The sequence below is a fragment of the Choristoneura fumiferana genome, chromosome 20, assembly GCF_025370935.1.
Source record: "Choristoneura fumiferana chromosome 20, NRCan_CFum_1, whole genome shotgun sequence".
NCBI classification, from domain to species: domain Eukaryota; kingdom Metazoa; phylum Arthropoda; class Insecta; order Lepidoptera; family Tortricidae; genus Choristoneura; species Choristoneura fumiferana.
The window spans coordinates 3418060-3443186 of NC_133491.1; the positions used below are offsets into that span (position 1 = coordinate 3418060).

The following is a 25127-nucleotide window of genomic DNA, read 5'->3' on the forward strand; positions in this document are numbered from 1 at the left end:
AGTACTTCTGGATCTTCTTCTGTGATATCAGGCTCAGACAGCGTGTCTATGATATCTTTTTGAGTAGGTAGAGACTCGTACCAATAGTGGAGATCTTGAAGAATTATACCTTTTACACATAGCCAGGTTAAAACCTTTTTCTTGGCCTCTGAGATGGGAAGAGGTGTTAAATACGCCTTAGGGATAGGAAATGCTTTGAACTGATCTAACCAGGTTTGTCTTTGGTCGCTGATTTTGCATTCATCGGTTCTAGTGCCTCTTTGTACCTTTAGCCTCTTCCTAGGTCGCGGAATCGCCTTTTTTCCTGGAATAAGTCAAATTGGGCGTATAAGGGCCGTCGTATAGCGGAGCTTAACAACACCTTCTCAAACCGAAGACATTTTATTTTCAGCCACTTAATTGGTTTCCCTTCTTGGTCTTTGCTCGTGTTTCTGACTAGTTTAGGTAGACCAATCTGTAAATAATAAATAAAATGCATGCCATTAATGTTGCATAGGTACCGCGTGAAAGTTAAACAACCAATCGTCATGGCATTGAAAGAAATTCTAGAATGAGCGGTACTATAAGTAATCGTGTAATATCGCTGTCAGTCCATTCCTTCAAAAAGCTAAGAAAAATTTAGAAACAATACCTACAGTAAAATAAAAAACAACATACCGTGCTCAAACAAAGCATTAAAACAATAAAGTTATGCAACCAAGTTACCCACATGAAGCATTAGTGAAGGGTTAGTAAAAATATTAGATGGGTATTTAAGCAAATTTTAAAACACCTTATATTAAACGCCACATTTTTAAGCTTAAATAATCGTTTACTTTCTTTGCTTTGAGTCTCCGGTTCACGAAGTAGTCATCTCAATAGGTACCTACAAAATTCAGTTGAGTATTTAATATTATTCTGTCTGTATAAACAGTTAAAATTAGTGAACCCTTATTATTGTCTTACCTTCTCAGCTTCTTTTTCATGTTTTTTAAAAATAAGGTTAGCCGTTATATAACTTTTTGGATTCTCAGCGTCAGTCAGGATTTTCCTGCCAAAAAAAATGTTTGTGAGTCGTATTCGCAAGGTTTTTTTATCACATTAGTACATACATAAACCACGCCTCTTTCCCAACGGGTTAGGCAGAGACTACGTTCTTCCACCTGCTACGATCCTGGCATACAACTCGTTACCTCTACATTCATCAATCTTTTCATGCATGCACGTCGATTTAGAGTACTATCCTGACTCGATCTTTCTTCAGAACGTCCTCGATTTAATCGTGGTACGTTCGTCTAGCTAGGCCTTACTCTTCCAACGTCACGTACCATGTAAGTACTCATACCAAATTGTAAAAAAACTACAATATGATTTTTTTTATTTGTCAGTTTACACTTACCTTTCCAATTCCGTAATTTTTATTCACCAAACCTAAAATAAACTTTGAACGAGCACCACGATCCATTATTTTCACTACCACACGGCACATGGAGAAATTAAGTCGCGTGCGCATCGGTCGATGCCACCATAGGGAATGAAATAAAAGTCACTAAGGTGACGGGCCCCCCTTCTCCTTAGCAATAAACTCACTAACTGGCGCGCGTAAATTACCCACATTCAAGCAATACGCATCTAAGTTGTTCAAATAATCATTAAAATGTTTTGATGAGAGTACAAAAAGCAATTTATTGTTTGTTTTTGCAGTGTAAAAATAATTAAAATGGTTTAATGAAAATTTGCATGATCTTCAAAGCTCATATTGCCATGATTTGATGATCGAAAACTCAATAAAACGACTTAGTTAATTTTCGCTTTCATATTTTGTAGCAAATTTTGCAATCATTAGGTAACTAAGTTGTTTTAGTGAACTTGGAAACAAAATAGTGCTCAGTCATAAGCATAACTGGATATGGCAAAAATAACTAAAATGACTTAAGTAACCCCTTTGACAGATATTTTTTTGGTATAAATTCATTAAGTAATTTAGTTATTTCTCACTTTAATTCATGCGCAAAAACAACAAAATAATGATTTTATTAACTTTTTAAAATTGGATCTATGGCTTCTATTGACACAGCAATTAGACTCAAATTTGCAGAAAAAAAATGCGATGTCGATGGCATTAAAAAGCCAATTTCGACATTTTGCGACTTGGTGACTTTTCGCTCTACGGGGACGATTTATTGTTTGGCCAACCATCTTGCCAATAATCGGTGTTTCTGGAACAAAAAATTCGTAGAGTAGTTCTCATTTTAAAATAATTTTTTTTTTTATTTTTTTTGTATATTTCCTAGTGATCCTTTTCGCTGTGCGGAATGGACATCTATTGTCGCGAGAGAAAGAGAAGAAGAACTTTACAGACCGCACAAAAATTCGACTGTATGTTCGATTCATTTTGATAAATTTGACATAGTTGGAAATAGCCAAAGGCGTAGATTACGGAAAACGGCGATTCCAAAATTGCAGGTAAAGTTACATAAATGTTTAAACACTAAACTATACTATGTTTGACAAATAAATTTATCATTATCATTATCATTATTATCATTAAAATAATATAAGATTAAGTGTGGCGAGGTGAAGTAAAGCTATATTATTAAAGAAGACGTAAAGCTTCAAGTTCAAGCCGTATGATATTTATAATATTGCCGTTAATTGCAGATTCTCGTGAAACAAAATACAGTGCAAGCAGCGGTACGAGAATTAACCGAATCGATGACGTCGAATCTGGTAAAACATTTATGTTGTCTTTTTAACCTCTGACGCAAAAAGGGGGGTGTTATAAGTTTGACCGCTGTGTGTCTGTCTGTGACACCGTACGTAGCTCTTAAACAAGTGAACCGATTTGAATATGGTGTTTTTAATTTGAAAGCAGGTTTTTGAAGTGTTGTCAATCACCCATTTTCTAATTAATTAACTTAATTCAGTTAAGTATCTATAAGAACATTTTGTTTCATGACAATATTTGTATATGTAAATTTTTTGTGTTATATTTCTGTGAAATAAAAAACTGTCTGTCTTATAATAATTGCGACTCCATTATTACCCTGTTCCTAAAATAGAATGACATCTTTTCGAAAGATGAATGTTCTTTTGTTAATCGAACGTTTTTGCTTGTCTTATGACGATGCGTCGTAAGTATTATATACAATTACTATTATTTGGATCTTTGTTGCTTAGACTTAAGGTATATATTTTAAATTAATTTAGAAGGTAAAACAGATATATAGCTATAAGTATAAGACTGTCTATGATATAAGCAACACGGCCACTTTTTCGCTTTGATTTTGTATGGGATCTTGAATCTAGTAGTATGGTTCATCAAAGGATACGACTTTATTTCTAGGACCGAATGTGACTGGAGAAAATACTGAAAAAGTCTAGAGGTTAGTATTAGAGGATTGGAGAATTAAGGTTTGGCAAATAGCTGAAGCCTTAGGTATTAGTAAGGAAAGAGTTGGAGAGATTTTGCGTCAGCATTTGCATATGACAAAAGTTAGTGCGTTTTTTCTACCTTAGACTTAGAACTTTTCAGCCGCCCCTCGTATGTCATTGGACGGCCTACAGCTGATATAATGAAGATGATGTTGATGAAGACGATAACTACTTTACTATAACCTAACCAACACAAAGTTGGAAAACCCCCACTTCAAACTTCAGTACCTCAAAAACGGCTAAACCGATTTTGATGAAACATGTCTAAGAACCATCGCTAGAAAACCTGATTTCAAATAAAAAAACCGCGTTCAAATCGGTCCACCCGTTTAAGAACTACGGTGCCACAGACAGACACACAGACACACATAGCGGTCAAACTTATAACACCCCTCTTTTTTCGTCGGGGGTTATAAAAATGAACTTAACCTGAAACGTAAGCCTTAACTGTTATTCTGCCAAGACCACTCTAGTTTCAACAATTGAACGAACTCTTCCTTGTGTTTTATGTGCGTACATTTAGACCATTTAGCGTGCCGTCTCTCTTCAATATATCGCTTGAGAAAGAGACGGCGCGCTAAAATCGCGCGGTTCGCCGCATATGTAGTGCGTACGCGGCCTTACGATAAGTTTAGTTGTCCCATTAGTACCGTATTTATATGCGGTAGCTCCCACAGGTCCCTCGGGACGAGATTTACGGACGAGAGAGACGGGAACTACACCGTAGTTGCGTCTCTTCAAAGTCAAAATCAAACCCCACAGTAATCTTCCATTGTTATAACTTCGACATATTGAAAGTTCGTTGACTAATGAAACGAGAAAGGCTGTAAGTATTTTTAGAATTGTTGATGGAGTTATGTCGACGATGTTATGTTCAAAATTTAAAAGAAAGAATCGTCATTTTTTCACGCGTTTTAACTCCTTTTTAGTAATTTACTTTACAAAATCAAAACATTTATTCATAATTTAGGCTGAAAAAGGCTCATTTACATGTCTCTTTTTATACTACCAAAGTATGTGCCGCCAGGAACACGGAAAAGTTTTTTATTTATTAAAAAAAAAAAGTTTAGTTTTTGATCATTATTTCTCCATTTTCAATATGCGAGGGAACCTGGATTTATTTTAACTGAAGCAGAACATTAAAGTAAACGTGTAACGCGAGTGGTGCTAAACACACAGTGAATTATCATCTTCTCTCGTTTCTAAACGTTAACTGCATATTAGATGTGCATGGGAAAGCCATACACACATTTCACATCTGTTTAACGCCTTAAAAGCGATAGGTGGCGTTTAATAAAATTAATAACGTACCGTTTCAGAGCTATCAAGGTACGGACAAGCATAATCATCATTTAGCCAACAGTTATCGTTAACGCTCGCTTGTACAGCTAGCGACGACGCTTGCGCATTTTGAAGCAAAGTTTCTGCGTTTTTTAGGGCCCCGTACCTAAGTTGGCAAAAATATTTCATCAATTTTTCAAATCGGTTCATAGATGATGGAATTCTGGAGTAAGAAACATAAAAAAAAACTTTAGAATCAAATCATTCCTACTTGAAGTGTATAGGATCGAAGGTAGTATGTTTTTTTTCTAAAGTTTTATTTTATTACTTTGACAGCTTTCTAACTATTCACTAAGTCAAGCTTCCGGAGATGGCAAAACTATATGGCTTCCTCGTAAGTAGGACTTATGGACCAGGGATGTTTGGAAATAATTCTAATCCGCATTGGCGATCCCTTACTTCAAATAGCGAATCTACAGTGTTAAATACTTGTACCAATGTACCTAAGTCATCAACAACATCAACATCCACTTGACTGTATTCAAGCAAATAAAGTATATTTTGATTTTGATTTGATTTGTCATTAAATTGCGTTGTCGGGTACTTTTCGACAAAGGTTTTTCCGAAACGGTGGCAGATTTTTTTTGACATTCGTGTTTATTTTAGCCTAAATGTAGGTAAATGGAATAAATATATTTTGTATTTTACTGTGACTACGTATACCTACCTACCTATACCAATGTCCTGAGGAAACCTTAGTCGCCAGTTGTACCAGCAGTGGTCTAACTAGCCCGTAACATATGGACGTATCACTTATGACTGTCGGGTTGCCTGTAACGAGCTCCTTGACACACTGGGCCGGTGTAATTTAGGCTCGTCGGTTACATTTGCTAACGTCAGAAACCCGGTGTAAATGCTTTCCGCCGTTTTGTGTTCAATGTGCTGCAGAGCTACTTTACAGCCCTTGCTCGCCACGTTTTTCTGTCCATAGAGCAGTTATACAATAGGGTATTGTTGTGAATAAAACACAGGCGAGCGCGTAGAACGCATTTAATGCAACTGACCCTCATCTTACAAACTTCTCACTCCCTACAACGTATAGCTATAGCTACGTACCTAACAGGAATATTACTGCAATGTTCTGCTGCCAGAATACAGCACTAGCACAAACCGTGAACAGTTTTTTGAATGTCTTAAAATGTCTTTTAAATGTCCGTAGGATGTTAATAGGTATCATAATTTTTTCAATGAAATTTTTGGAAATAGCTCTATCGTTATACTATCGATGTAAATATCATGTTTATGTTGTTACTAATAAATATCATGATTCGTCATAGCCTCAAACTTTTTATAAAGAGAACTGACGCTGACGCCCCCTGCGCAGAGTTTTGAGTAATATTCCCTATTCGCGTGTGTATCGTGTTTGCATCTAGACGACACGAGACAATCGCGCATCGCCGGCGCATTCAAAAAACCCCAGACTCGTATAGGGATACCAGAGCCGCAAAATTACAAATAAGCAAAGAACTCTGGAAACCTAAATCAGTCAATGATTTGCTAAAGACGCCAGTGAGCGAGCTGCGATGACAGAAAACCCACTGTAGAAGAGATCCTTGGGGTTGAACCTATGTCCAGCAGCTAAAGTCTTCCACGTGATATTATTATGATGATAGTACTTAAATCCAAAATTGCTACGTTACAATAATAGAAGCATAAACTTATATAGCTATATAAGTAAGATGTAGATGTTTACAATGAAATCGATTTAAAACCAAATTGTATACTCCCACCTACGAATAATCCCACCACAATGTTTGTCTGACCTTTTGTTACGAACGTGCGTTACAGTAAAACTGTCAAACGGTTGTGCTTTACGCGACGGTCGGCACCTTTCTCTGATGTCTTTATGACTTGATTCATAATTTGGTCTAGGGGTTAATTTGTATGACCGAGCAGCTGATAGCAGCGGAGTGGCTTTTTGTCTAACAAATATATATTTTTGTAATATTGTCATATCAGGGACTTAATAAAGGAATATCTTGGTCGACCATGCCATGCATATTGGAAATAGTTATTCCATTAAAAATGACAAATATAACGTACTTAATAACTACTATGTAGATAGACGCAGAACTATAATTTAAGTATGATAATGTAGTACTTATAGTCCAGTCCAGGAAAAATGAATTTACCATCTGTAATCTTCACTAAGATCTTTATACCCGACTGCTCGAAGGAGTTATGTTTTTTGTCAATATCAAACAAAAGCGGAGTCAACTTTCGAACAAGCTTACAGCCAGTTACCAATTCCTGTTTCCTGAACTACTTTTACATGCATTCAAGATCACTAACACTAATAATAGGTAATATAGGTAGCTGTCTGTCTGAAGAATTTTTCGTATATGCAAGTACATGTATAGTCCGAGAGCTGGTACATGTTTTTGCAACTCTTTCAAGTAAACGAAGTAACAAGGGACAGTAAGCGTGCTTACCGTCCAATAGGTAGACGTTCTCTCCACACTTTTCTGTAGTGTGTGGACGTCATAAATAAGTATGGCTCGCGGCAGCCATAAAGCCGGCTCCCATGTAACGGCTGTCCGTCCGATACAGCTTTATCATCACTTTGTCTCTAGTCAGCTTAATGTTTGTGCTTAAGTCTGCGAAAATCTTAATGACGCCATGTATTTTAAGAAAGGTAGTAAATTAAGGGAGGGACCAAAATATAGCATGCATAATTGATAATAATAAATAATTATTTTTCTTATGAGCCATTGCAAATCTGACTCGTTTTGAGTTTAAATCAGACTAAACCAAATTTATGGGCTGAATGTCAATTTGTGATGGATGTCCTTTATGCCATTAATATTTTTATCGAGAATGAATTGTTTCCGATAGCAGAATATTTTCTCGTAGGGTGGTATTAAAGGTTCTATCGGGGGCCAGCTTTTTTGATAATTTAGTTGTTTCCTATTACCAAAGTAAATGACTTAGCCAGCCCAAAAAATCGCCAGTGGGTGAAGCATACATTGTTCTTCAATGGCGGCCGTATGTAGATAGTTATTATTTGTATATTACTGTGCCTTAACATTGCGGGGTTAATTTTGATATACCTTTTTACATCTTCATCACATGGAAAACAATCGTTAAAGTTTCAGTTTGAGTTACATAAAATACTTAATGAAAAAAATTATACCGGTCCTTATCACTTAACTACATTACCCATCTCGAACGATTTGAACCCCCGGCGTATTCATTTTAAAGATAATTGTTCCATGGGAGTTAACCGTAGGTGCAATATGAGATTAGAGGTATTTGCATAAACACGCCGCATGTTAAGCGGCGCCGGCGCCGGCCAGTGACGCTCTTCTGATTGATTTGTGTGAGGCGCTGCGGACAGGGGCGTATTTAGAGCTGTACAAGATTAAGTAAATCAAGTCAAGTCAAAATATCTTATTCAGTTTAGGCTATGAATGTCAAAAATCTACCACAGGTTCGGAAAAGGCTCTGTTGAAAAGAACCCAGCAATATAACGCGTGAAGAATCCAGCAAGAAACTCAACGAGGTATATTTGGGTATAGCCGGGGAAATTACTGGCACTTGAGGTATTCCATCTTAGGCCTCTAGGTTGGCAACGCATCTGCAATACCCCTGGTGTTACAGATGTTTATGGGCGTTGGTAATCTCTTACCATCAGGAGACCAACTTGCTCGTTTGCCATCCAGTCGAATAAAAAAATAAAAAAAATAAAATAAATTTATTAAACACACATAAAATGTTATTTGGGGTAAATCCGGGGTAGATGGCCATAGTTATTATTAAAATCAATAAAAAAAGAAAGCATTTATGCGCTACAATGGAAATCTTTAAAAAAAGTCTCAGATTTATACAGGTTTCCTCACAATGTTTTCCATCACCGTATGGCAAATTTCAAATGTCATATCTCAGAGGTACTTGCTCCGGCTCGAACCCACGGCCCTCTGCTTGAGGGACCATAGTTGAAAACATTAGGTCATCACGGCTTCTAAAATCACCAAAACTATTACTACAGCTCTAATCAAATACTACTAGTGACAAAAATAAGAATAGTAGAATAAATTATTTCCCAAGCCCATCCCAGAGCTTCCTACGTCAAATAAATCCACACTCGACATCGAAACACTACCATTGTACAAATATTCGTATCGCATGAACTGTCACACTGCGTTATTAACAACACAGTCTATTAATGGTCTGCCTAGACAATCCAAAATATCACAAAAGACAACGAAATCCTGAGAAGTTACGACCTTTTGCTGAATTGCTGGACTTCGTAGACTAAAGGGGCAACAATGTATTAAAATCAACGTACTTCAGACCTTTCGGTGTTCAATAGTGTTCCATGCAAATGCGCACGCGCTACCTTTGACATGTTTGTGAGTGCGTTTACATAATGCTTGGGTACCTATATTGTAATTTCACTTGGCATGCTGCCTTTATGTTTCTAATTGTTCGGAGTATTGAAATAGGTAGAGTACGGAACCATATTTGGATGTACTTATTATTGATTTAAAGTTTGTTCTCGAGAAGACCGTTATTTTGTTGTAGATACACTACAGTAGAGCCCGATTAATACGATTTCCTGCATAATACGCCATTTAACGCCGGTCCCTTCAATTTTAGGCCTGTTTTCATACATTTTTTAACGACTCGCGCCCCGCTTTATACGCCATCTAAAATTATATTAGCCACCTTGCATCGTCGTTCAATGTTAACAACTTATGTATTCTGGTGAAAAAAAAATTGGGACTAACCATGTCCTATTAATAATACGCAAGGGGACGCGATTCTGGCGACACCTTCTCCTGGAGTCCAGATTACTCGTAAGTTTGTAGCCCTGACCTGACTAAGCGATCGGCTAATTGGTTCGTACGGTAAAGGACTTTAATTCATCAACCTTTCATTGTTAATTAATGCGATGTCACTATTACGTTTACTGTGAAATGGTTCCATGGTGGCACATGAATTAAAGTCCTTGACCGTATGCCTACCTGCAGTTAGATTTGATTAGTTTTAAGTTTCAATTGTTGCAAGCGTTAGTTCAGAGGTGTCAAAAATAAAAAAGCAATCACTGCAAGAATAAAAAGTGATCACATTCAAAGTTTACGATAAAAAATAAGAAATAAAAATCAGGTAGGTACTAGTTCTTTTTTTCACGTTTAATACGATTTCCCGGTTAAGACATTTTTTTGCTAGGTCCCCTCAAAATCGTCTTAAGCGTTAATATTAACCTGCATTAATATCTGCGACAGCGGAGCATGCAAAAATATCTGACACGTCCTACCGGCTGTAGAAATAGAGTTCTATGGGATATTTATGCACGATTTGTTGTGTTTAATATTGGTGGTGGTGACTATTACAATATTCACTGGCTGGCTAGAACTTAAGGAACCTAAGCTGTTTTGCAAGAAAACAACAAAACGACAACAAATAAGTTTATATTTGACGGACAAGCAAATCAAGATATTTTTTTTTTAGCAAGTTGATATTAAATACCTTTTAAATCGTAACGAGCAGTATTTTAGAATAGACAGAAAAAAAAAAATCTGTTAGAAATGGTTTTATGTGGTACCGTAAACTGCTTCAACTTTGCCCTCTGGCCCCAACATTGCCTGAGTCGATAACTTAGCACTCTTATAGGTTTTAAACTTTTATCTACACGGGAATTATTATTACGGGGGATAAAAGTTTTAAAACCTAAAGGGTGCTAAGTTATCGACTCTAAATCGAATCAGGCAATGTTGGGGCCAGAGGGCAAAGTTGAAGCAGTTTACGGTAGGCGTGATGGCAAGAAAATTTAGAAAATCGAAGAAGACAAAGTTTAATTTCCAAATGAGACTAGAATACAGTCTATTACTTATTCTGTGGTCTCGCCAGTAACAAATTGTAAAAGATATAAACATAAACAACCACCCTTACTTTACTACTCCGCAGCCAGAATCTATCAAATTGGAAAAGAACAAAAATAACCAGCAACTTCTATTTTCATGAACAATTTTTATGTTTATATTTATGCACCACTTAACGCGATACGAGTAAACCTTGAGTAAACAAATGGAAGGCTAAATGAAATCGTAAAACGAAGACGCGTCAAACTATTAAATCATACAAAACCAGCTTCTTGTTTCCAGGAAGTTGGGAAATGGGAATTAACCATTTTAATTAACATTATTTATATTCTAACACGATAAATAAACACCCGTTCAGAGGTAATAAAAAGATAAGTTATGCTCCAAACCTGCACTATCTCGGTAAACGCTAATGTTGGACGCATAATCTCGTGTTAACTGTGAAGGGTTGTGTTCTAAATCGTAACTGTTAGATGCGTAAAGCCGTGTTTGAACTGGCATAAAACTTACTCACATTCAATTTGCTAAAATATTGATTGATTTAAAAAAAAAAAGTTTTTTCTGCAGCGCGTTCTACCGATTTGCCCATGCAGTGATATTTTAGAACAAAGTATAGAGCACTAGTAAAAACGCCATCTATTGTATGAGTTTCATAAGATAATACTCACGCGCTCGATCTCTCTAAAGATCGCCTAGGTGGCGCTGATAAGCTTAATGTTACACATTGTTACCATTGGTAAAAAAAAAATCGTAGAAGTAAAAATCCATAACATATATTATTATTATTCTAAATTGTTAAAACGCCTAAAAGTGAAACTACTTATGGTTTATTTTATTAAACAAAATTTTAAATCGAAAATCGAATATGATTGCCACCAAATAGCTGGAATTTAAATTTTAGTGCTGGCAACATTAAACGGCTGTCTTTGATTTGAACGTTCACAGTTTTCTTTGCTAATCATATCCAAGTATCCTTTAAGTAGTTAACAATTTTTGTTGTTGTTGTTGTAGGTACCCCGAACTAACCCTACCGGTCACTTGACAGCACAGCGCCGTACCTACTTTTAAAAAAAAAAAAACGACGGATCGAGTATCATCTGTAGCTCTCAACCTTGACGCTGGCAAAATTGTCCCATCGGACAAACGCCATACAAAAAAAAATATCCAAGTAAATTTTTATTTGAAATTATGTACTTGAAATCGGCGTAAAAGACTGCCACCTTTTGTCTGTAACACTCTAACACTACCAAGCTGTTTACACCTCGCGCTTAACAAGAACAGTACATTAATTTATAATTCAACAAATAGGAGACGAAAATTTTAGCATTAACAGCTTTCATTCTTTGTCGCCGATGCGCATCTTACGACTTTTCGTCTCCTATTTGTTTTTTTTTTTTTTAACTGCTTTTGTTAAGTGCGAGGTGCAAACTTAGCTTGGTCGTGTTATACATACCTACCTTTAACTAACACTACACACCTACCTATAGCTATCAATATATATACGTAATAGTCAGCTATCGTAGCTATACATCTATATAGAAGACATTTTTAGTCACGGACTCAACCGCTTGGTGGCGCTTTAGTCGAGACCACAAATATACGTGAAGTTAGCTATCTATTACCAGTAGAGACACAACTCATCTATGGATTTGCCGTTGGATTTGACAGGGTAGCTTTACGTCAAAGTGCAGGCTTCGCCCGCGCGGAATTCGGTTATCGCGCGCTCCTCCCTCGGGAATTGTAAATTTTTTTCAGGATAAAAATTACCCTATGTCACTCTCTGGCCCATAAACTATCTCTATGCCAAAATTCACGTCGATCCGTCGCTCCCATTCGACGTGTAAGACGGACAAACATACTAGTATGGAAGTATGGATATCTTAGTCCATTGAAGACCTAGTAGCCTTTGATTGTTAATCTGATCTGTCTGAAGGACTCCCTTTTGGCGACATCATACCTACTTCATCATGCTTAGCTGTCTACAGTGTCAACCCGTTGAAAGTAGAATGTCATTTAAATATAACTAGTAGATTATTTCGTGTCAAAATGGATAAGGAGTAGCATAAGATTTTATACATAATTGCTGCTGGGCTGGCTGACCCGAAGTTGCTATTGACTTTTTCATCACAGTATCCTGTGTATGCTGGTTAAATCAAGTACTGTATCTATGTTGATGTCTAGTCATACTTTCAGGCCTTGATTACCAAAAACTTTTATAAAAGCTTTTCGATTAGACTCCATTACATTGAATAGCTAAGTTAGTTAACTTAGCAATAATAATCACTGCAATGCCTTATTAGTTTAATTTGCGTGGATAAAATGTTCAATTACTGGTCAACAATTATGATTTATAAATTATGAAGGTATTTGTTTAGGAATTTCTTATACGGATTTAACATTTCAGTTCTAAGTGTCACAGACATTTTGTCTAAACCATTTGCGGCCGAAACAATTTGTTAAATATTATTACACAATCCTTTATCATATTGCTATGTATGGTTACACCCTAAGCCAGGGCTTCTCGTTCTCGTGTCGGTAACCAGACGCAGTACATCGAGCGGCCCATCGACCGCACTACACATCGCACAGTTGGTGGTATTGACTTATCATGACTCACGTATCTTGCAGAACTATGTTTCCTGTGCCGAGAAACAAACTAGCTTTGTGGGTGATTGGTAAGAACAGTAGTGGATCTGATCTTCTTAATTAACTCCAATAATGGTAGAGGTTCCATTTTCATGTGTTCATTTCAAAGAGTACTTTTACTTTGAATAAATTTTGAAAGTTGATTTTTACCTACTTCCAATGGTCCTGTTGTCTCCAAATTTATTAGCTTTGGTGTCAATGCAATAATCAAGTAACTACTATTAATGAAAAAAGGTAAAGGGGTAAAGACATTGACTTGAAATTTGGGACGGATATTTACTCGTAGTTTATATGACAATACAACTAAAGTCAATAAATTGTAAGAAGCTTATGTCTTCAGCAAATATGCAAGTAAATTATTTATATTTATCTCTTTATAGTTTCTGCTCCAACATAACATCTTCTTAAGCAACTAATTAGTAAACGCTCGGTCCGTGGGGCCCTGGTGCAAAGGAACTCTTCAGTCAACTGGAAAAGAGACTGGTCGACGCCACCGGAGACAGGAGGGCTGGCAGGTTCCTCGCACATCGTCTTGGCATCGCCATACACCGTGGAAATGCTGCCAGCATTCTCGGAACCATGCCACAGGGGCCTTTCTTAGATTTATATTAGTTTTTAATTATTATTGTTAAGTTTTTATCGTGTGAGTCTAATTAAGTAATAATGTACAACTAATTAGTAAGGTTTATTCCTAATTGACATCTTTCAGAACAACTTCGTGATCAGAGAACTGCTAAGGCAGTCCTATTTCTTTACTGCCCCAGTTAACTTGAGAATTTACGTGTTTATAAAATCACTAAGTTAATGATACAGTAAGTGTTGATATCTCAATTAATATTTAACTAACTGTGAGTTAATTTAATGGTGAGAAAGAATCGAATCGTCTGTTACGTAATTCTAAAAATTCAGTTTAAAAATGTTATCGGCTTCCCTTTACAAGTTTACAATCATTTGGTTTTTATTGATAAATATTTCCGTGATGCTCACCCGTTCCCATCATCATTGCTACGTGTGATTTAAAACACCATATGAATGCGTTTACTAACGGGTTATATCATCTCTATCTCTTTCCTCTCACCGATCTGTAATTAAATCAATGGCTACTAATTAATTGATCGCGTACGCGATGTCTTCGATGATATTTGTATTATTAAAATGGAGTTATAACCCTTTAGTTCGATCACGATAAAACCTCGAAAATTTTACTTTCTGATTTTTACATTTTATTTCTGTTTATATTTTTTCATTAGAATTTAAAGAAGTTAGAAACTGTACAGAATATTTCCAAATTATACAAACATTTCTTCTCGAAATAGTTATTTATATTACAATAAGTATTTTGCCAATTTCGACGCAGAACTGAGTTCCTCTATCATTCCTCTTAGTTTTAGCATTGAGAGACACTATGTCTTATTTCTTTAAACGAACAAATCTTGTATATTTATTTATTTATTTCGGGGATCTCAGAAACTAACGATTTCGATGAAATTTGGTATGTAGGGGTTTTCGGGGAACCAATCGATCCAGCTTGGTCTTATCTCTGGGAAAAGGCCTGTCTCCGAGTTAAGCTTGGTCGCCCAGGTACTACTGAAATAAAGCGTTTAGTGCTAATAAAATAACTACCAGAGTAATCTTGTTGTATTTATTTAAAGAACTATAGCTTTTGACCGCGGCTTCGCCCGCGTGGAATTCGTTTATCGCGCGCTGTTCCCTCGGGAACTGTTCATTTTGCCGGGATAAAAAGTAGCATATGTCACTCTCTGGCCCATAAACTATCTCTTTGCCAAAAATCACGTTGAAACGAAGCGACGGATTGACATACAAACACACAAACACACACACCTTCGCATTTATAGTGAAACGAGTCATTAAGTCCACTGGGAGGCCAGACATATCAAAAACAATGCACTCTTTTTCTTTGGCAGTCGCGTAAAAATACGAGCGGTCCGAAATAGAGCATCTGCCTGATTTTGCGGGCTTCCTCCGCTGTTAGTTCTCTTTGACACTACACCATATATAAATAAATAAATATAAATAAATATTACGGGACAATTCACACCAATTGACCTAGTCAATTATAAAGTAAGCCCGTCTGTCCCACTAGTCTTAGCAAAGCTTGTGTTATGACGGATAAATATAATTATATAGATACTTAAATACATAGTAAACACCCCAGATCCGAGAACAAACATTCGTATTTTTTATACAAATATCTGCCCCGACACGGAAATCGAACCCGGGACCTCAAGCTTCGTAGTCAGGTTCTCTAACCACTAGGCCATCTGGTCGTAATATTTATTTATTTATTCCGGGGTAGATATTTGTATGAATAATACGAATATTTGTTCTTGGGTCTTGAATATGTAGGTATTCAAGTATGTATTTATCTATATAAATATGTTTATCCGTTGTCTATAGTATCCATAGTAAGTACAAGCTTTGCTTAGTTTGGGACTAGGCCAATTGGTGTCAAGTGTCCCATGATATTTGTTTATATTAAAAAAATATATAATTTAGAATTAACTTCCAGAGATATTTTTTTTTTCGAGCAGCAATGTAATACAATAATTTGATACGAGAGAGAAGCGATCTGTGATATGATAGCTGTCACGTCAACAAATGCGACGTTTTGAATATAACCAACTAAAAGTTGGAAGACCCCCGACTTTGTCACTTAAAGTTCAATAAGTATCTCAAAAACAGCTGAACCGATTTTGTTAAACCATGTCTAAAACCATCGCTAGAAAACCTGCTTTCAATTTAAAAAAACCGTGTTCAAATCGGACCACCCGTTTGAGAGCTACGATGCCACAGACAGACATAGACACACACAGACCCACACAGCGGTCAAACGTATTACACCCCTCTTTTGGCGTCGGGGGTCAAAAACAAAGTAGTATCACGTAGTGATACATTGCGTGCTAATTTATTTTATAAGGAAATAAAAAGTCTTAAATTTTTACTAAAACATAATAAAATGTGATTATTAGGGGCTTTTAATATTCAGTCACTACCCTAAAAGTTTGTGGTTGTATCAAAAGCACACGCTACGTTACCAGCTTAGTTATGTAAAAATACAATGATAAAACGATAAAAGAAATGTCAGATATATTTTAATATTTAGGTATGTGTTTTAATTTTATATACGGGGTAATCAACGTTTTTTACCCACAGTACTAATGTCCGCGATATTTTTGAAACAAATGCAGATTTTTGTAAGTTAACATGTTTTTTCTGTAATTTAATAGATGGTGTACACGAATACATGTCATCCTACTTAAGTTCAAACCTATTAAACCGTGAAATATCTTGTTGGAAGTACGATTTTTTGGTAACGCCAGAGACAATTTTGGTAACGCAGGAGACGCCCTAAGTGTGGATAAAATAGTTGATTGGCCGATACCACTTTAATATTGTCTAGGGGTTGAAGTAATTACAAAATAAAAATGAAATTTTGAAGTAATAAAATATAATAAAAAATATTGATACAAATAAAACATGAGTGGCCGGTAGAGATCCGAAAAAGAGAAAGGTGCATCGTAATGACAGTTCCTTTTGACATTATTTTTACGGTTCCGTCCCGCGGCCGCAGTCTCCTCTTAGACCCTACGCTTCCTTCCAACAGATATCATACATTACCCTGAAAGATAATACTTAGTGCGCTTGGAAACAATTAAGACATCATATATAAAAAAATCATATATAAAGCGTTTTCGCTCTTCCTTCATCAACCGCACAGCAAAAGAGTGGAATTCCCTACCTGCGACTGTGTTTCCTGAACACTACAATTTGGCCGCTTTCAAGTCCAGGGTGAATGAGCATTTACTAGGCAAGCGTGCTCTATCGTAGGCCTCATCCTCGCTTTCCATCAGGCGTGATTGTGGCCAAACGCAAGACTATACTGTATAAAGAAAAAATATATAATCATAAACTGTTTATGTTAACACATCTAGCTAATAATCGTATATCAGCCGTAGGACGTCCACTGTTGGACATAGGTCTCCCTCATAGCCCTTCAATAGCTTCGGTTGGATGCAGCCTGCATTCATCAAACTGCGGCTTTAATCAGGCTTCCGTCCATCTCGTCGGTGGACATCAACGCTGCGCTTGCCGATCCGCGATCTTTATTCGAGAACTTCTCGGCCCCAACGGCCATCCGTTCTCCTTACTACATGACCTACCATTGCATATCCTCATTTCTGAAGCTGTGGCTAAGTGGAGATAATATATAATTGGCATTGGTCGCAAAAAAACTATTTTTGCATATTTTTTTCATAAAATAGGCGAATTTAAGACATCTGTTTGAAGGATCAGAACCCGTGTGGTGTCGGGTTAGAATTACACCTCTCCATTTCTTTCGTGGGTGTCGTAAGAGGCGACAAAGGATATAGGTTAAGGTATACCGTAGGCGACAGGCTAGCAACCTGTCACTATTGTACCGTTTCTGTCAAACTTTAAACCTAAAATTGCTAAAAGTGGCTCCGAAGCGGTAACGTTTCGTGTGCTCTGCCTATCCCATTTGGAATACAGGCGTGATGTTTGTGTGTGTATTTGAAGGATTTTGGTTTTAGTTGGATTTTTTTTTGTCCTATTTACAAGTTACCGGATTTATAGCTAACCATCACAGATGTGAAAACCAATTGTTATAAAATATTTAATAAACCTAAGTATTCCTCGAAATGGTTTTGGAATTAGACCACATTGTAAAAAGATGATCAATGCCAATTGGGCACTTTCCTGGCGAACCGTTATTTCGGGAACGCGGAAACCACTACGGGTATCGCGTTTCTAATGGTGACCAACTTCAGCTTTACTGTCTCGTCTGTCCATCTGTCCGCCGAGATGTCTGTAATAGTGAGATATCTGTTGAATCAGAGAGCAGTGGCTTGGGGCTGATTTTTGACCGTTTAACGTCCTGTCCTTATCAAGTTGCGTGGAATAAAACAATTGGGTACTTGAAGCAGGGACGCATTACGGGTTTTTTTCTTCTTTGGTATATGTATATATGTATTTTCGTACCACTTTTGTTGATAGATAAAAAAATTGTATTAATTATGTAGCGCATTTTTGAATCTTCATGTAAGTTTATATAATGCATCAAATATGTGGCATTTAAATCTTTATGATAAATCGCTGCGGCCCTCTATTTTTCGGCAATCTGTAAATGTTTATATTTCGTATTTGTACCATTGTCGCATCCCAGTTATTTTATTTTCTTGTCTCTGACTGATCAGTTATTTTGACTGACATTATGCCTACGCTTCGGTGATCAATTGATCATTGTTTTCTTTTCCTTGTTTATATTTTCTTTATAATTTATCTTCTATAAGAGAGAGCTATTAACTGTCAAAATAGGGGTGCAGACGGCGGCCCACAACAACCCTAACTTTAAAATTAAAAGAAATAAGTCTTTTATCACGCTCGTAAATCAGTGTGGGTTGTAATAAAATCGCGTCGGAACCGCATTGTCCTCTAGCTAATAGCCGTTTTGTTACAAATATGCCGATAAATTACCGGTGAGTGCCACCCCTTAAAGCCCATTAACACTCGCGTGCGAGCGGCGAGGCGAGCCACACACGCTAGCTTACTCTCGTCTCGCGGCTCGCTACGCTCACGTCGAGCGCGGGTATACTTACTAAATTTACCTTCAGCCCCTGCCGCTGCCACTCGCGCTGCCAGCAATAATTCCCTTAATTAAATACTGCTGCAGCAGAATCGTGCTCGAGTATGTGTTTACATACTGCCCACTCAACGAGCTTCAGAAATGGCAGACGTCAATAATTACGCGTCCGTGCTGTCTTTTTGCGACACATAATTAAATAAATAAATAAATAAATATCATGGGACACTTGACACCAATTGACCTAGTCCCAAACTAAGCAAAGCTTGTACTATGGACACTAGGCAACGGATAAACATACTTATATAGATAAATACATACTTAAATACATATTAAACATCCAGGACCCGAGAACAAACATTCGTATTATTCATACAAATATTTGCACCGGCCGGGATTCGAACCCGGGACCTCAAGCTTCGTAGTCAGGTTCTCTAACCACTTAGCCATTCGGTCGTCAAAAATTGATTGATTTTGTATAAAAATATCAAATACAAAAGAAGAAATAAAAGAAAGTTCGTCATAGAAAATGGTGGATGGTATATTTGTCCATCGTTAATTGAATTTTCGTAGCAGACGGAGTAGAATGTTATCACTCACTGCCACTGGCGCTGCCGGTGCTTTGACTTCCGCACAAAAAGCCGCTCTTTAGGAGAGCGCTGGGCAGCACACGTAGCAATGACAGTGGCATGAGAAGTGTCGTATTTACACACTCGTCCTGCCCATTTCCCTGCTAACTTAGTTTGAATATAAATGCGGCATTTTAATTTAGACAAAATTCATGAAGACTTCACCGGTGGTATTAACATTCGCGCTCTAAAGGCGAGAATGAAGTGAGGCTCGCGGCAAGAGTGTAAATGATGTGTTAAAGAAGTTATAAATCTTTACAAATAGGAGCAATGGGGAAGGCTTGAACGGTGTCGGGGTCAACTATATTTTTTGTCTGAATGGGTAAAATACAAATGAGCTTTGTTGGGCAACTATTCACTAATCCTTAGGATTTTTATAAGTATTCTGTTTTTGAGAGGTTACAGTCTTAAAACTACGACTATATTATTTTTAACTTTCGCGATTTTAACTCGTACACCCGGGACTTAACGCGACAGTTTTATTGCCAAAATTCAGGAAGAATATAGGCAATTTATTTTTTGCATCACGTTTCTGGGCTACCTAACTACGCCACCTCTCACTCACTAGTTCAAGATACTGAACCCATAAGTTATTAGAACAAGTCTTGACATTGTATTTTCTTCAACAGCCCGACGAGCTGGCGAAATCGGTGAAGCTGACGTCCCGGGAGCGGCGTTTCATCAAGTTCGCGTCCGTGGAGTACGGCGGCCAGCTGTACATGACTCCGCAGGATTTTCTGGAGTCCGTGGTGGAACAGGAGCCGAGACGTGAGTGCCTTATCATTATCATCATACATAGACATAGGCCTCCCCCGATGAGCGCCTTTGCGCCCTGCCCTCGGCTTGCATTCAGTCAGTTTCTACCAGCAGCCTTTCCCAGATCATCACTCCACCTGGCCAGAGGGCGTGCTACACTACGTTTGCCGAGACGCGGTCTCCACTAATGCAGAAACTCGATTACTCCAGCGGTTTCGGTTCGACAGATGTGACCAGCCCACTGGCGCTTCAACTTGCTAATTCTCTGAGCTATGTCGATGACTTTAGTTCAGTGTCTGTGATTCGCAACACATCTCTCGCAACTCATTCCTTGCACACATCTTTCTCCTGTTTTGTATATACAAAAATCTGATCCCGGTCACCTGTTTCCACCAGAGCTGTGCTTATAGGTAAATGAAGAGTTTCTATTGGTTCAAGAAAAACACATTCCTCGCAACACATCCTCGCACGTCTCTGGTGGAAACTCAGCCTTACCATCGGCTTAGCCTGATTACCAAAATGAATCTCCTAAATGTTTCGTTTCCAGCGCGACTGAAGCGACGCGTGCTCACGACAAAGGAGATCGAACAGCTCCGAGACAACACGCCCGCGCTGAAGAAAGGCTCGCCGCAAATGTTCCGCAACCTGCGGGACAGGGGTGAGTGACGCTAGCTGACGCGATTTGCAGGAAGCGGATCGGCACATTAAAAAAACCTGCTTTCAAATAAATAAAAACCGCATTCAAATCGGTCCACCCGTATAAAAGCTACGGTGCCACAGACAGACACACACACATAGACACATATAGCGGTCAAACTCATAACACAAAAACAAACTTTACTTCAACACCACTAAATGCAGGATCATCTCTTTTACACGATCCCCAAAGCAAGTTCAAGCCACATAATTGTCTGAATCATACTCAGATGGTCCGTGTTCGGGGTATTCGAGACTTGGGTTTTACTCTTGATTCCAGGCTGGACTACCATGAACATATAATTTCGACTTGTAAAAGAGCAAGTAAGTCTTTGGGTTTTATAACCACTGAATAATAAAACTCATTTGATGACGAGATTGCGCTGAGTTTATCACGTTGGTCGGCGTCCTTACTCGGTATGGGTACTGGCAGAATACCAGCGCTGCGGCTTACCGCAGCACAATGCTGAGCCAGCGCCTGTTCTTCAGTGCATCACATGGCTTCTCATTTATGTGTCTGATATGTTTAATTGTTATTTAATTTATGTTTTTATTTAATTGTTAGTTTTATTACTCTACTAAGCCATGTCTTTGTTTTGAAGAATAAAGATTATATCTATATCTAGAGAACATCCGTCACACCTGTGACCCTTGTGTTGCGGGTGTTCATAGGCGGCGGTGATTGCTGCCCATCACGTCATCCGCATGCTCATTTTCCCCCTACATCGGGTTCTTTTTATAAACTCTTAAATTGTTTTTATATCGAGATTCCATTTATTTTCAGGTATCATCTCATACACAGAGTACCTGTTTCTTCTATCTATATTAACAAGTGAGTAAGAAAGATTAACATTTTAATGACCCCTAAATCAGATATGTTTAATGTATCAAATCGTCGGTCTAAGCTCTTTCATTCCAAGAGGAAGTCCAAAAGTAGATAGGCCCGATGAGAGGTCACATGGTCAAATTCTAGTTATTTTTTCGCAAATAGAACATTGAAACTTTTTTTAACTAGTTTATAATGTGTCCCACTACAGGGCAAAAGCCTCCCCTTTAGGGATTGGTTATACTTGCTAAATCGCGTACCAGGGCTTAAAAGTACGTCTACCTTCTCATACGAGGTGCAGAAACCAGGTATCAAAATACTTTCAAAGTATTTTCTGTCCAACGCAACTAGTCGAATACTTGCTTCCTTGCAAGTTTAAAACCTTGTTGTTATACAGGTAAGATTCAAAATATTCAAGACGTAAACTACTTTGAAAGTATTTTATTTCACGTATTAGCACAATCTGAACCTTATGTGTATGAATATAAGATATAATTATGCATTTTGGAATTTTGACGTAGTAGTACTTACTTTGAAGGGACAGTTTACTTTAATGGAAAAATACTTTCAAATCTTGCAAGTATACCTGGTCGGTACCTGGTTGGTTGGTATACTTGCAATGAAATACCTGGTATCAAAACCTGGTAACGTAAGTACGTATCATTCTACTCCCCTTTCTTATTCCACTCGTCTCTACTCTTGGCCAGCTCTTGCCAATCTGACTGGAATCGGTCCAAATCGTGCCGCCATCTCCTCCTAGGTCTGCCTCCTCCGGTGGCCTCGCATGGAACCCAACATTGAAACTTATTTATTGTAAAATAACATCAATCAAACAATAAAAAATTCACCTCTTTTGTCGCAGAAAGATATTAGTTTTATTAAAATCAATGAGTTTAGAAAAATATCTACCTACTGTTGTGATAGACCCGGCCCAGTGCCCAAGGGGTAATAATAATGATTCTGTTTTTCAGAGCCAGCGTCAGGCTTCCAGATAGCATTCAACATGTTCGACACGGACGGCAACCAAAGAGTAGATAAGAACGAATTTCTAGTCGTAAGTATCATTTGAAACATCCAATATGTATCCACATAGAAATCAGAACTCATCACTGAATGGTAGTTCTTTGTCGATATCCGTAGTGATCAGCACTTTGCAATTTAGATTAGATTAATACATAAACTAGAAACGACACACAGCATGTGGAGTGAGACCTTTAGCGATAGTAGGTCCGATTTTGCTTTATCTGTGAATTCTGTGATACCTACGCACAAATTCGTCGATTTTTTGTGAAGGCAATGAAAATTTTCGTAAACTATTGTATTGGCCAGCAATGTATTAATACATATTTACGTTTATTTATAGCCAGATAAAAGAAAAAAACAAATAATACATGCACAAAAAAGTGATCTTATTATGAAGTTGTGTGACCATAGAATGTTTCCTCAAATCAGCTACAATTTTTTTCCCAGCCCATTTAGACCCTTTCCAAATACCTGCCTGTTTATTATAATAACAGACAATCTTCATGGGACAAGAAATCATTATTATGTTTATCCCTCTCTTTTTCCACTTAACCAGGAAAAGGCGGGCGGGAGGCTCTATGGCCAGGCATACTCGCGATCTCTAACGCTTTCGCGTAATATCTCTATTGGATTCGGCAATTTGACAACGCTAAGCTCATTTGCTGTCGTATTTAACACTTTAATATTGGTCTAAGATCCGAACTTGAAAAGATCTTCAACGGTCTGATAACAGAATCATACTTATTTTATAATAAATTTAGTATAACTATGAGAAAATATATTAGAAATGGATTTGCTGAAAAAATCCTGGACAGGCTATTTTGAATTATTTGAAACTAAAATATATTTAATAAATTTTTGTTGCATCTGCATCATCGAGGTAATAAGAAAATTTTATATTGACTTAAAGTACCTGTAGAACCTATATAATGTATAGTCTACGTGTGTAGAATGTCTGTGTGTGTGTAGTAACCTATAGAATATGTAGACGTTGGGTTTGCTATTGTTTACCTGGATGAACTACTGGGTTGCCAGGTATAAACTTAAAATGTTATGTCGATGCCACTTTCACTGATTAGATAGATCAGTGATTTTCAACCTTTTTCATGACACGACCCCTTTAGTATGAAGAAATATTTCGCGACCCCCTACTTGTTTTTTTCCATGTATTTTATTTTGTGACAAATATTATTTTAGTTAACATTTTCTGAATAAATATTTTTAAACTTATTGTTTTTTTGCTGAAGTAGTTTTCCCAGCAAGTAATAGGGGCTTCGCGACCCCCCTAAAGAGGCTTCGTGACCTCCTAGGTGGTCGCGACCCATAGGTTGAAAAACACTGGAATAGATAATAGAACCAATTGTTTATCAACGTAAGCGCTGTTTTATTGTGAACACGTTGATATTATAGGGTTGTCCGTATTTAATTAAAAAATATTGTCAAAAAAATAGCCTGTCCTGGATTATTTTATCTAAACCATTTCTAATACATACTAAATTTATTTTAAAATACATTTCATTCTATTATCAGACCGGTGAAAATCAATATAGGCTTGTATCTTCTACTATATAAAATACATCTAGTTGATGCGAGAAATACTCATATCTCCTTGTTCCCAATACTTATTTCAATGAGGGCTATCGCGTATGAATTCGCCACTAGAGGCGCTAGTGTAGTGTGAGGTCTCCGAAATGTCAAATCTCATACTTTTTGGGTGAGCTACGCGGGTTTATTTATAATTAGAATAATTTTGTGAATATTTTGCAATATCTGAAATTAATTATGGCAAATATGCGTTACGGAGCAATGAATGTCTGTGTTTTGAGACAGTTTTGTCTTTCGGAAACCTTTGTCCTCCCTTTTTTTCGAACAAAACGGGGACTATGCAACACTGTGGCATGCTCGATATTTTTATGGCACGGTTTTAAGGTGTATTCAATATGATTTTAATCGAAACTTTGTTTTCACGCCCGTAATAAGACTTTGAAAGCCATACTTAAAAACCTCACGCAACAGTGCTCCATCTAGTGAGACAAAAAACGATAGCCCTCATTGGGAAATAATCTGGCCCCTTCCAGTGCTGGTTATGTTCGTGGAGCAAGGTTAAATATCAGGCCATTTAGTGTATGCCTTAGTTTGACTGAAAGAGCACTGTAAAGCTAAAGCGCTCTAATCTAAAGCTAAAGGAGCCTCCCTAACGTTTCCTGGTTTTTCTTTTCGGTTCACTCTTGGAAGAAGTTGCTAACCGGCTAACCGAGAATTGGACTGCACGTTCATTTATCTTCCACTTTACTTCCAGCTCTGGTTCTTTTAAGGTGTGATTGCAAATATAGTATTAGTATTGTATTTAT

The 25127-nt window shown here is 37.4% G+C and overlaps 1 protein-coding gene across 1 annotated transcript in view; it reads left to right on the forward strand.

Moving 5' to 3' along the window:
* The window catches only part of MICU3 (Mitochondrial calcium uptake 3), a 114848-nt gene that overhangs the window by 73130 nt on the left and 16591 nt on the right, over positions 1-25127 (forward strand). The window contains exons 2-5 of the mRNA XM_074103351.1: positions 20105-20243; positions 20779-20889; positions 21712-21759; positions 22725-22807. Of these exons, the coding sequence (XP_073959452.1) occupies positions 20105-20243; positions 20779-20889; positions 21712-21759; positions 22725-22807 (381 nt within the window). The remainder of the gene's footprint in view (positions 1-20104; positions 20244-20778; positions 20890-21711; positions 21760-22724; positions 22808-25127) is intronic.